The following is a 13177-nucleotide window of genomic DNA, read 5'->3' on the forward strand; positions in this document are numbered from 1 at the left end:
GTGTGTGCCTCGGTGCCATGCCCATTTTAGGACCTTGGTATGAAGCCCTTTCTGAAATGGTCTCATATTCACAGTCCCAAAGCCCGGCTGAGAATGCCATTTACCTCCATTTAGCTTGTAAAGTGCTATTCTGGTCATTCTTTCCTCCCACGTTGGTTGCCCATCTCAGGTTCCCTACGAAGCCCTTTGTGGGTTCTTAGCATCCTGAGGACAGGCTGGCGGTGTCCCCTCCCTGCGAGTCACTGGCCACTGCTCAAACTTGACTGTCGGCTCAGGCTGTTGCGGGGCCTCAGCAGTCCTTGCAGGGGGGCAACCCTGGCAACAAACAGACGGAGGCTGCTGCTTCAGGTTTTCAAGGGTAGAACCTGACCCACACCGAGGCACCAAGGGTTTAATAGTCTCAGTTTTTAACTGTGGAGAATTGCAGCAAAAATTCTTCAATAGTGTTGGCAAAGAGAGCGTTGAGTTCATTTTCTCAGCATCTCGCATCTCTGCCAGATTGAGCCATGGGTGATACTCCTGGACCACTGATGTGGACATCGCCTTCCCCAGAGCCTGCGCTGTGATCTTCGTGACCCAGAGGGCATAGTCGGTCACTGAATGCAGTTCCTGCATGCTCCAGGTTGGGACCACCCTTGTACAGACCCTGGCCTGAATACCTGCAGTACAGCCATGGCGTGCAGAGCAGACACAGATTGTCCAGAAGCAGTATAAGGTCTCACCACAAAAGACAAGGTAACTTGTGCTCTAGACGGGAGCCCCTCCAGGTTGCAGTGTCTTGGACACAAATGCACCACAATCGCTCTCTTCATCTGGGAAACCCGCATTCATTCCTTCGCTGGACCGCTGTCAAGGGAGGAACCAATGTATCGTGTTATGGCAGAGAGGTTACCACCTGAGGTAGGTTACCAAAGGTTGCCCCGTTGTGCTTCGGGCATCCAGAGTTCAAGTCCCGGCTCGCGGACCTTTCCCGATCTTACCCCCCTCTCTCACCCACTTTGCGTCCTGTCGACCTACTGTCTTATCTAAATAAAAGGCATAAAATGCCAAACTCTCACTATATATATCGGTGTATGGGCAAGCTTGTGCTACTTATTACTCAGATCCAACGATGAGGAGATTAAGAAGTGAATGCAGTGCTGCATCTCCTAAGCCTCTTTCACACTGAGGTTCCGGAAAATACACAGGTAATGTGTCCCTGCAATTGTTCCCGGATCGTTAAATTTTTGGTTCATTCACACTGCCAGTGATTTCCTGGAATCTCTGTGTTCAGGCACAACCTGTGAAGGTCCCGTAATGACACATGACATCGGGATGTGACGTGTAATGTACGAGTCGAAAACGCTAGGCTATATTGTAACATAAATTGTTGAAAGGCCAATCTAATCTTCCACTGCCGCTCTTTCCGTTGTGATCCAGCACTTGTTGGAATTATTATTATTTTTTTTTTGCAAAGACTTGAGCTTACTAATTACCTGCGATTTCTCTCTTGAGAAACCACGCTGTTCCATTTTGTTTTTAATTTGCTCAAATTTGGCTCACCAGTTTCCTTAGCCTTTTCTCAATGTCAGAGTTGTCTGGGCTCCCAAGTGCAACCCCTAGTGTCGGAACTTCGACACAACATTGAAGTAAGTGACTGAAAGGGACCTATTGGTGCTTTTCCACAGCACGGTACAGTTCGGCTCAGTTTGCGTTTCCATTGCAGTCTAGTACCACTTTAGAGTTGGTGGGATTACAGACATGTCATTATAGTTATGCCGCCTTTTTCAAAACTTTTACATTCGGTGTCATCCCATCAAGCTCTCGGTTTTTCCTTTTTTGTCAACAAGAGGAGGAATGTCTGGCCTTCCTCAACAGACCATGAAACAGCCTTTTTTATTTTTTTTTTTTTTCTTTTTTTTTTTTTTTTCTTTTTTTTTTCAAAAAAAAGTTGCGTTCAATCCTTGCTGTCTGTGCTGATTTAATCTAGCGGGTCTAGTGTCTCGTGTCGCAAGGTCAATGACACCAGTTGTGACTCTTCTCTCCAGCCAATCAGTGATCAGCAGGGTTTACACGTCACATTTTGGTAACCGTACGGCGCACAACCTCAGCCGAGGTGGTTCTGGAAAAAGGTACCAGGTACTTTACACAGTGGAAAACCCCCAAAAGCGAGCCGTGTCATACCATGCAGTGAAAAAGCAGCATATGTATACAGCAAGTAGTAAGCTAGTATTTCGTTATGAACAATCCAGTGTGTACAGTACATGTGATGTCAGCGTCATTAGGGACTTGTTTCCACCCTGCATTGGTTTATTTTAATGATGGCTTTGTAAGAATGTGTGTGTGTGAGAGAGAGAGAGAGAGAGAGAGAGTAGTTTTACAGTTAAGCTAAGCCTTGATTTTTCTCATCGTTTTTATTTCTGTAAATGTTATGTAATGCATATTTTGGTGTGCTTGCAAATGCTTCATGTTTGCGTTGTAAAACCACAGGTATTTGTACATGTGAAGAAGATGGAGCAGACTGCTAAATGAGGGCTTTTTGGAAAGCTATCCTAAAAAGGAGAAAGTATTTCAGCTGTTTGCTGCGGTAGATTCCCTCACTCTGCCTAACCCACATCCCCAAATGGTGTTTACACTGGAGTACATTACTCCATTTAGCTCTCTCTTTCCTTGTCTCCATTCTTCCCCTCTGTCTATTTATGCCCAGTACAGTCCCAGCCCAAAATAAAACTGAGGAAGTGTCTCTCAGCAGAGTATGAGTATGCCAGCTAAAATTAAGATCTTACAAGACCTTGTTCCGTTTTATTTTTATACTCCCATGTACACATAATCAGGCTGTGGGTTAATGGACTAGGAGTTTATGGGTGTTAAATTAGGAAATGAGGAGTAATTGTAAAAAGATTAATAGAACTTGTAGGTTCACTTTAAGTAAATGGTTTTCCTGTTTTCCCTTTGGCTATTTTCAGTGATGAGGCAGAGAAACCGAAATTGGCTGTTGTCGGCTCCCCCTACTGGATGGCTCCAGAGGTGCTCAGAGGAGAATGCTACAATGAAAAGGTTGAACACTATATGATTCATTACCCAGATACAGGCCAGAGTCCTTTTCAATGACTATTTCACCCACATTACTTATCAGATTACTGTCATTTAACAATTTCAAATTCAAAGTTGGTGCCATTATTCCCATTGATTGAGAATATTGTTCTATTAAGTTCTTTATTCTTTATAGGGTTTTATATAATGAGAATGTTGTTTTTTTTTACAGGTGGATGTATTTGCCTATGGAATTATCCTCTGTGAGATTATTGGCCGGATACAGGCAGATCCTGACTTTCTTCCACGAACCGAGGTGAAAAACTGAACTTACAGTATCTTAAGTGCAGTTCAAATATTTTTGCGCGATTAGAAGAAAAAAAACTTTTTTTCAAAACCATTTGAATACTTTTAGAACTAGAACTTTTTTGTATTTAAAGAAATGCATTTAAATTTTAAAGCAAGTATCTTTTTTTATATATTTTTCTGTACTATTATTTTAAAATTGCTGAAAGCGTTTGATTGGTCTATCTGTTTGGTTCACCCTTCCACCTGGTCTATGAATATAAGGCCTGTAGTAATCTCATGTACTCACTCTTTTACATTACAGCACTGCCAATGAAGTCATGCTTTTAAATACAGATCATTGTTTAATTACTGTTTACAACCAAACAATAAACTTATTATCAGGATGATTTATTTCTACAGTCCAGCTTGTAGTCTTCATAGTAGTAACATACAGCTTTGTGTCAGCTTTGTAGCATTTTTTCTTAAGACTAAAGTTAATGTTGTGTGGTGATTGTGTTTCAGGACTTTGGTCTTGATGTGGAGGCCTTTCGACAAATGGTTGTAGACTGTCCACCTCATTTCTTCAAAGTCACAGTCATCTGCTGCAGTGTAAGACATCTTATCTACAGTCATGAAAGATCATACATAAACATTCATCCTCCTCTGCCAAGAGACAAATATAGTATTCTAATCAATTAGTATGACTTAACAAAAATGTGGGGAAAAGTGTTTACATTTAAAAATTCTGTTTTTTTTTCTCTCCCAGATGATCCCAGAAAGTCGGCCCTCATTCACAGAGGTGGTAGCAGAGCTGGAGAAGATAGTGAGTGATCGAGAGAAGAGTGAATGTATGGAGCCTGATGCACAGGGTGAGTCAGCAAAAACCATTTAGTAAATTGACACAATTTTATTTTTTTTTTTCTTAACTATCCCTTTAAATATATTTTAGTTTCTATTTTAAATTTAAATAGTTCCGGTATAGTTTTCAACTTTTAAAATGACCAAAGAAGCTTGCATGGCATTAAAAAAGCCTTAAATTTGTTTTGTTTTGTTTTTTCTCTTCGTTTTCAGACCAGTCATCCTCAAACACAACACCTTTGAGTCAAAAACATTCACTAAACATTCCCGCTGACCCGCGTCTCTGTCGCAGCAAGTCCGATGTGCTCCTCCCTCCGTCCCCTTTCCTGACTCAGACCACACCGATGCGCATCAACCCCTTCTCCCAGCGCCAAGACCTCAACGGCGGCCGCATCAAGCTCTTTGACACCCCCAGCAAGTCTGTCATTTCCCTCACCTTTGCTCTCCCTCCGCCCCCTGACCCCAGCAGCCCCGTCTTCTGTGACCAAGGCCCTCTCCATTTCCACAGACGCAGCCAATCACTGCCCTGCACACCAGAAGACATCCAGTCTCTACGTGGTACTGCTGACAATGAGAAATGTGAAAATAATCAAAGTGTTATGGACACAGATGTAAACCCAGTCAATGGAAATTTGTTGGACATGGGAATGGACAGTGTGTTGACTAAGAGCAATGAGAGTATTGCTGATCTCCCTAACATTAGTGAGGTTTTTGATACACCCGGTGACAACATTAGAAGTTCAGACCCTAAGCAGGATGACGAGGAGAAGAATTTTGAAATGAACAGTCAAGAAGCTGTAGCTGATGACTCTGGTCTTCCATTAGATCTAGAGTTGATGTCTCCAAGCCGATGGAAGTTAGAGGAAAGCATTGAGGATCCCATGGACTGCACCAAGTCTCCTGATACACTAGATGGAGTTGTCGCTACTTCAACCAAACCTTTCTCCAATGGCTGGAGCTACCCAGTCTCCACTGAGCCGCCCTCATTACCTCCTTTACTAGACACAGACAACAACAACGGCACCATCCCTATAAATCGATCTCTGGGATGGGGGGTTATTAACTCCAATGGTGCCACAACCCCTCTTATGCCTCCGGAACAGGATGAGGTCATAGCCTGTCCGGGTTGCTGCCTAGCAGGGATGAGTTTCCCCTCCATTTGCAAACGTGGACCTCGACAAACCCCTTATAAGAACTTGAATGGCGATGCGGCTAGGAAAAGGCTTCTGTGCAAAGCTTTGCCACCCTCGCCTACAGAGCCAAACATTGCTCTGCCTAGCACACAGACATAAAAGATGCATCCTGTATAAGTGAGGTGCTACCTTTAATGCGGATGCTACTGCTTAATGCACTCAAACTAAAATCAAGCTGAAATGTGTCATTCTGGAGAGAAAGAAAACACTATGTATTATTGTTTAGACTAAGTGGATCATTTAGTATTCTGATCTCATGTCCTAGTCCTCTAAACTTGAACACTCCCATAGGTTTTAATGCCTTTCTAATGACGTGTTGTCAATATTTTTGTTATTTTTTACAATTATTTGAAAGTTTATGAAAATGCTTTGAGAATGGGAAAAAAGAATGTTATTTTATTAATGACATTAAATGACATGGACAAAGTACTAACAGGCTATGTTGTGTTTATGGAAGATATGAGTCACATTATCTATAATATACTAACTCTACATTTTACATTATACATGTCTAATGGTATAACCGATACCAAGCCTTCATATTACATGTTACTGTATGCAATGTTTTTCATGTTTATTCTATGTTTTTAAATGTGTGTGTGTGTGTGTGTGTGTGTGTGTGTGTGTGTGTGGAAAACCGTTCAGAAGTTTGGGATCTTTTTATTTATTTATGTATTTTTTTTTTTTCAGTTAAGAATAAAAGTATTATTTGAATCAAATTGACAAAATTGACAGTCAACACTGACAAGGCACCGAAAATAATTTTTAACTTCGATCCTGAATGTATCAGGTTTTCCACAAAAAATATTAAATGGCACAAATGTTTTCCGTATTGATAATGTGATATTGATATTGACTGATAATTGCAAATTGAACAAATAACTGCAGCTTAGGTGAGTATAAGTGATTTCCTTTCAAATGCATTTAAAAATCTTGCCACAAACTTTTGAACAGGGGACTCTGATCAATATTCGAGAACACTTACAGATACCTCCAAGTTATTGGTGTTAATCTGGCACATGGTGCTAATTTTCTTTATTATATGACAAGCCCTATTTAACTGGCAGCATTCCTCTAATTTTCACTAAGATTGCATGATGGCGGGCCGCTGTAAGGGGCCTGAAAACCTGCGACACGAGGTTGTCCAGATGAAGAACAAAGGGATGCCCCTTTCAGCCATTGCAAGAGAAGTTGGTCATTCCAAATCATTGATTTCTAGAATATTGCAGCTTTACAATGACCCTAATTCATTCAAGTCCCCCAAAAAGGCTGGTTGTCTACGTAAGACAAATGCACGAGAATACAGGATAATGCAGAGATTCTCAATTGGGAATCAGCTCAACACTGCAGTTGGAGTTGCTTGCCAGTTGACTGAAAATACACTTTGCACTGCAGTGACCAAGCTGCTCATTAGCAGAAGTTCACTTAAGTGATGAGAGCAAGGCTAATTTATTTGGGTAAGATGCAGTGCTTGAAGTGGGGTGATGGGAGTACTGGAAATCTTCTTTTCCACTTCAAGCACTGGTCAGATTGGAAAAATGTTCAGCATCAAATGGAAATGACTGAACCCTGAGTGCGTAAAGAAGTCAGTGAAAGATGGAACAGGATGAGTCATGGTTTGGGGGAAGTTTTCTGCGGCAGGAGTTGGGCCACTTATAAAGCTACATTGCAGGGTGAATGCAAATGTTTATTAGAACCTCCTTCAGCAACATGCGGTACCTTCCCTGCAAGCATCTCCCAATTAGCCTGCAGTTTTCATGCTAGACAATGACCCGTCACACTGCAAAACGAGTAAAGCAGTTCCTTAAAGCTAAGAAAAATGAGATAATGAAATGGCTGGCCCAGAGTCCTGATCTAAACCTGACTGAAAATCTCTGGAAAATCCTTGTCAACAAAGTTATGGGTAAGAAACTCACTACAGTTAGTGAACTGTGGAAGAAGAGTGGACCAAGATCACATCAGCGCAGTGTGAGAAGCTAGTGATTCCCTGCAGCCGCAGATTTGCTGAAGTCACTCAAAGCAGGGTCTCTACACTTCCTACTAATTTCTGACAGCTGTAACCCTCCAAAACTTTAGTTGTATCTTCTTCTGTGCTACAGTGGTTACTGTTCCACAAAATAAAGGCTTTTGTTGAAATCCCTTGGTTATTTTTTCAAAATGTTAGTCTAACAGTGGTATAACTACAACTAATATATTCCTTCAAATTTTGAGCGGTGAAGATTAACAATACTTCAGAAAAAAATCAAGTATTTATAGATTGTTCTCTAATTTTGATCTCTACTGTAAGTGTAGCTGTAAAATAATTCAGAATTCTATTTAATTCTAATATATTTATAAATTGCTATAATCTATAATTATTCATACACACTATATAAAACATTTTTGATACCAGTTCCTCTAGAGAGAGCTTTTGTTCGCTTCAGTTTTGTTTCTAGGTGGGTTCAGTCCCAGTGTGGTTTTGTGGCATATGCTGTGACAGCTGTCCTCTTCTCACTTTTTCTGTTCTCCCACTGAAAGTAACAGCTAAAGAAATTCTCTCCATTATTTTGTTCAAGGTAAAGTGTATTATAAATATAATTTTTCTTGTCAGTCAGCTTTGTAGAGATATTATCAGCTATGGCATTTGGATAAGCTGTTTGTTTCTATTTATTTATTTATTTTCATAAAATAGCATGCTGTTGTGGGGATGCCTGTCACTCTCCTAAACTCATGTTTCTTTCTGTTGGTGTTGAATGTAGGTGAGTGTACATTTTTCTGTGTGAGTTTTTAGCTTTTTTCTCTCTTTCATCTGGTGCATTGTATGTTTTCAGATCATGTCTCTGACGCACAGGTGCAAACATGTTCTTGTTTTCATATGTTTCGTTCAGCATCTGTAGTCTCTGTCTGTGACATCAGAGTGCATACGATCAATTTCGGATGCCGTCTTGAATGGGATTGCCCTGATGCCAACCCTAAGACCACTTACACTGTACTGAGCAAGACACACAGGTGAGTGTAATCTACACATAAAAGAAGGAGTTTAGATAGACTTGAGTAACTATGAATGATATGTAAGATGTTTAGAGGAGAAATAAGGGTGTGGAGCAGAAAGCAGTAGAGGACTGAGGTGAGAGGTGAATTTGAGCAGTAAACCACAGTGAGAAACAATTCGGTCTCATCGCCCCAGAGCTTATACGCTGTTGTTATCACTTCAGGCACGCTTTTGGTTTCCTCTGAATAACACTCGAAAAAGAAAATGACTCAAAAGCGCTCAAGTTCAATTTGCTCTTTACTTGCTTTCTTTTTTTTCATGCCCAGTAGTTGTCACATTTTTTAAGAAAATGAAAGTCGGAAATGTCTTTGTTTCGCACAGTTTTGCAGCTGATAAATTGCCAGATGATCGCCATAGAGAATTTACTTGGCATTTTTATAAAGTGTTCTTGATATTGTGTGTTTGTGTTGCAGTAAGTCATGGAAAAATGTTTCAGACTGCATCCAAATTTCTCGGCAAAGCTGTGATCTGTCACGTGTCTTTCCAAACATACACATCTACAACGTCGTCCGACTGACATCTGAACTTCTCTGGCTGAATGAAACTCTGAACTGCACCCCTATAACTGACTGTCAGTATTGAACCTCAAACCATGTTTCACATATTTGATAAATAAAGGTCAAAAATAAAGAATATTGCAAAAACCTTTAAAAGTTTAGGTTAAACTCCAGAAATGTATTCACTCATAATACGAAAGAATGTGTTTTAAAACATCTTATATCTGTTTATAACAAATTAATATAATTGGACAAGAATTTGTTAAATTGTGAATTATGTTATTATGATTATGACTATATTATTGTATTATTTTAAGTATATAATTATTGTATTATTATTATGAAAAAGTGATGAGTAAAATTCTTCTTTTTTTTTTTTTTTTTTTTTTTTGCTAGCTGCTGCCAAATTCACCTCGCCCTCCATAACCATCTCCATGGCCAATGGGAGTCTCTGGGTGAGGGTAAATTTTCCTTGTGCTCCATCCATAAGCTGTTCGTTGGAAGATGATGATTATGTGGAAGAGAAGGAGATGGGATGCTCCTGTCCCCTAACAGAGTTTAAAAGTCTCTGGGCCACAGTCACTCTATACAACGAACAGAACCTCTCAGACAGACAGGTGCACAACTCTTTTCATTTTTATACCCCTTTACCCCATTTTTTTCCCTTTAAAGGATCAGTTCACTTCTATATGAAAATTTCCTCAAAATTTACTCACCCCAATGTCATCCAAGTTGTTTATGTCTGTCTTTCTTCAGTCGAAAAGAAATTTAGGTTTTTGAGGAAAATGGGTGGACAAAAAACTAAATAAACAAAAAAAAAAAACAGAAAAATAGGTGGAAGGTCCAAATTGCAGCTTCAAAGGGCTCTACACCATCCCAGACGAGGAAGAAGGGTCTTATCTAGTGAAACAATTGGTCATTTTCTAAACATTTTTTTACAATTTATATACTTTTTAACCTCAAACGCTTGTCTTGTCTAGCTCCGTGCATACCAGTTCACGAAAGTTAGGGTAGGTTGAAAAACTCCCAACTCATTTTCTTCTCCAACTTCAAAATCGTTCTAAATCGTCCTACATCGCTGTTTTACAGTTTTTTGTAAAGGACATTTGACCTTCTTTGCATGTTCACTTTGTAAACACTGGGTCCGTACTTTGGTAGTGATGTAGGATGATTTTGAAGTTGAAGGAGAAAATGAGATGGGACTTATTTCGACCTTCCCTAATTTCCGCATTGCAGAGCTACACAAGACGGGCATTTGAGATTAAAAAGTATATCATTTTTATTCTTTTTTAGAAAATGACTGATCGTTTCACTAGATGCACTTTGAAGCTACAATTTGGACCTTCCACCCAGTGAACCCCACTGAAGTCCACTATACAGAGAAAAACCCTAGAATGTTTTCCTCAAAAACCTCAATTTCTTTTCGCCTGAAGAAAGAAAGACATGTGAGGAAATAATAATACAGAAGTGAAAAAATCCTATGAGGAAATTTTAATTCAGAAGTGAACTAATCCTTTAACCTCTGTCTGTTAATTTATTTATTTATAGTATAAGTATTTACATTTAGATTAAAAATTAGAGTTCCATTGTTTTATTATTATTATTATTATTATTATTATTATTATTATTATTTTTTCTTAAAGGCACACACTGCTAAAGTGATGCATGAAAACCCATTCAAGGTGGAATTTGGTTTTCTTACACCAGGGCAAGTGTACTGTGCTGTGGCCAACTTCACAGCTGAGGGTGTACTGACCTCTTCTCCCCCGAGCCTCCCGCAGTGTGTTTACATACCAGCAAAGCGCGGTGTGTATCATTTCTACACAAAGCGTTTTTACTTATTTTGTGGTGTAATGAATCAAGGCACATTTATTTGTTTGCACATCTGTGCATTGTTTGCCGGCACTCATGCATGTGTGTGTTTGTGTGTTCTTCAGAAAGCCTCATCGTCATAACTGTGTGTGCTGTTCTCATCGTTCTTGGCCTAGTAGTATTTTTTCTGTTCTGGAGAAAGTTTGCCTCATCTGAACATCCGCTGCCCAGATCTTTGGTATTGAACTAACATGAGCATGATTCCAAGTGTGGTTTTTTTTTTATAAGTTCATATTGAGTAATTTACATTTGAATTAAACAACAAAAAAGGAGTATTTTTTATTTAAAAAGATGAAAATGGTTCCCAATAAAAGCTCTATAGCAGTGGTCCTGCACCGGGGCACAGGGTGACACAGATGTATTTTAATTAATACATTATTATTAATATACTAAAGTATATAGAGATTTACAATGTTATTTAACTCAGAAATGTGTCATCACAGTCTGATTAGGGTCCATATAAGCACTCTTGGAACAACAGTCATTCAATCAAATTGTACTTTTACTTTTGTATGATATACAGTAAAGGAAGCTTCACTAGCTGTATATTGCACAGCATTTTAATCATCATAATACCAATAAAAACAGTGACTCTAAAGAGCTCTCCAATACCTTCTAATGCAGAAGCATTTTATTGTTTGTTTAATCTGTCACAAAGCATTTTATCTGCATTCAGTGCATCTATGAACTAAGTATAGTTTTTAATGACCACCTTAGGTGTTTTACATATAAAATACAAACCATATTGTGTGCTTTCAGGCTTTACTTCGAGACCTGGAACTTCAGAATGAGACTTTCATTGACTCCAGTAACGTGGCACCACATAACGAGCACTCTGAGGGTGACCACGTTTCTGTTGTATCCTTCTCTGACTTCACACTCATGGACAAGCAGTCATCTTACTACAACACCCAAAGCCTGGGCAAAGGCTGTTACACAAGCCCCATCCTGCACAATCCAGACTGCACTGAGGAATCTGTGGGGTCTGAAGAGTTGAGCGCAGAAGTCCAACACGACGAGAGTCGTCTGTTATCATCACATCCAATTCTAGAGGCAGAGCTGGCATGTCCACAGCAGAATCAGTGTGAGGAGACTCCAGACATCCCTCTGAGCTCAGTGCGAGTGAAACATACTCAACAGGGCGAGACATCAGCTGAACACCCAGAGCAGTGTGAAGATGTCATATGGGGAAAACTGAGACCAATAGAAGACATCCAAGCCCATTGAAACTCCTGATGTTTATTTTTTCAAAAGGTTGAATACACTTCGGTTGAATGCAATGTTTTTAGACTCGAGGTATGGATTTGATTTTCGGTATAATTTTTAACACCTGTTTTTTTGGTGCTGTTAATTTGTGATAGTGTGATTCTGCCCTTTCCCCCACTAACTATTGTCATTGCTAAAGTTGCAATGAATAGAAGTAGTGACTTTTCGACTGTATTGTGATCCGAGTGTAAATGCTTATTGAAAAGTAAAGACAAGGACTTGATTCTGTTTATCGGTTGTTGTTTGGAATGAACATGAGTTTGAAGAAATCCAACATACATCACCAGAGAGTTGTTTTCGTTTTCACCTGAAGATCCCGTTAAGACATTTTAAATCAAAATAATTTTTATTTTTAAGAAGGAAAGCACATATGGATGAATCATTCACAAGAAGACCTATAACATGCCTTTAGAAAATAGAAAGGGTGATTTTAAATTTCTTATATTAAATATTATATATCCTCCATCTTAGTCTGGGTGGTTTAGGTCGGGTTAGATTGAGTTCAACATGTATTCCCTTTACTGTAAGGGAATAAAGTGACACGTCATGCACGTTCCTCATGCATGTGTACATCAATGGTCAAATGTCACTGACCTGAATCTAGCAGTCATTATTATTATTGCCCTTTGTGGTTTGTTTGGGATCCCCCCTACAGTTCAATGACTCAGAGCACTATAAATCCTTATTGCTGTCCCAATGAGGAGCAGTGTTATTTTTGGGTAACTGTGAGTATAAGATATGCTTTCTGTATGGCTTGATTCATTGTTTTAAAAATTTTATTTTTTGGATCAATATTTTTTACTTCTGACTCAGAGTTGCCCTATTTTGAGACTCATTTTCTTTGGACCGTGTCTGACAGTTAACCACACTAAGGTGCCCAATTTCGGGAACAGTTATGGAAAAGCTCCCAGGAAACGAGTGAGACTCTAGGTTCTGGAAAATGTATTGTAGCATTTGTATAGTTGCTTTGTATTTAATTATGCACACTTTCTTCCTATTTCCTCCTTTGTGAAAAAGTGTATGTGGACTCGGCTTAAATTCTGTGAGGTCTAATTGGTTGTTGAATTTTGCTACGGTAACAGTGAAGGGAAATTTGTTATAGAATAATAAATACAGTAAGTTACAAGGGGGATTTTTTTTTTTACTTTTTGTGAAGCCAT

General features: G+C 39.3%; 2 protein-coding genes across 3 annotated transcripts; both read left to right on the forward strand.

Moving 5' to 3' along the window:
• The first annotated feature begins 1111 nt into the window (after positions 1-1111).
• On the forward strand, positions 1112-5858 carry LOC109104430. Its single transcript, XM_042761360.1, has 6 exons — positions 1112-1127; positions 2909-3036; positions 3245-3328; positions 3823-3909; positions 4067-4169; positions 4372-5858. The coding sequence occupies exons 1-6, from the start codon at positions 1112-1114 to the stop codon at positions 5448-5450; spliced, it is 1497 nt and encodes a 498-aa protein (XP_042617294.1). The 3' UTR covers positions 5451-5858.
• A 1932-nt stretch (positions 5859-7790) lies between these two features.
• Positions 7791-12507, forward strand: LOC109104130. 2 transcript variants are annotated; one of them, XR_006160429.1, is made up of 8 exons: positions 7791-7906; positions 8023-8089; positions 8219-8339; positions 8796-8953; positions 9276-9496; positions 10587-10685; positions 10817-10929; positions 11511-12507. XR_006160429.1 is itself a non-coding variant. In XM_042759829.1 (8 exons), exons 2-8 carry the CDS (start codon positions 8038-8040, stop codon positions 11976-11978), a joined length of 1296 nt encoding a protein of 431 aa, XP_042615763.1. In that variant the 5' UTR covers positions 7797-7906; positions 8023-8037; the 3' UTR covers positions 11979-12507. The 2 variants fall into 2 exon arrangements, 1 of the variants encoding a protein (XP_042615763.1); XM_042759829.1 differs by having other exon boundaries at positions 7797-7906; positions 10523-10685.
• Positions 12508-13177: the final 670 nt, after the last annotated feature.

The sequence above is a fragment of the Cyprinus carpio genome, chromosome A7 (genome assembly GCF_018340385.1).
Source record: "Cyprinus carpio isolate SPL01 chromosome A7, ASM1834038v1, whole genome shotgun sequence".
NCBI classification, from domain to species: Eukaryota; Metazoa; Chordata; class Actinopteri; order Cypriniformes; family Cyprinidae; genus Cyprinus; species Cyprinus carpio.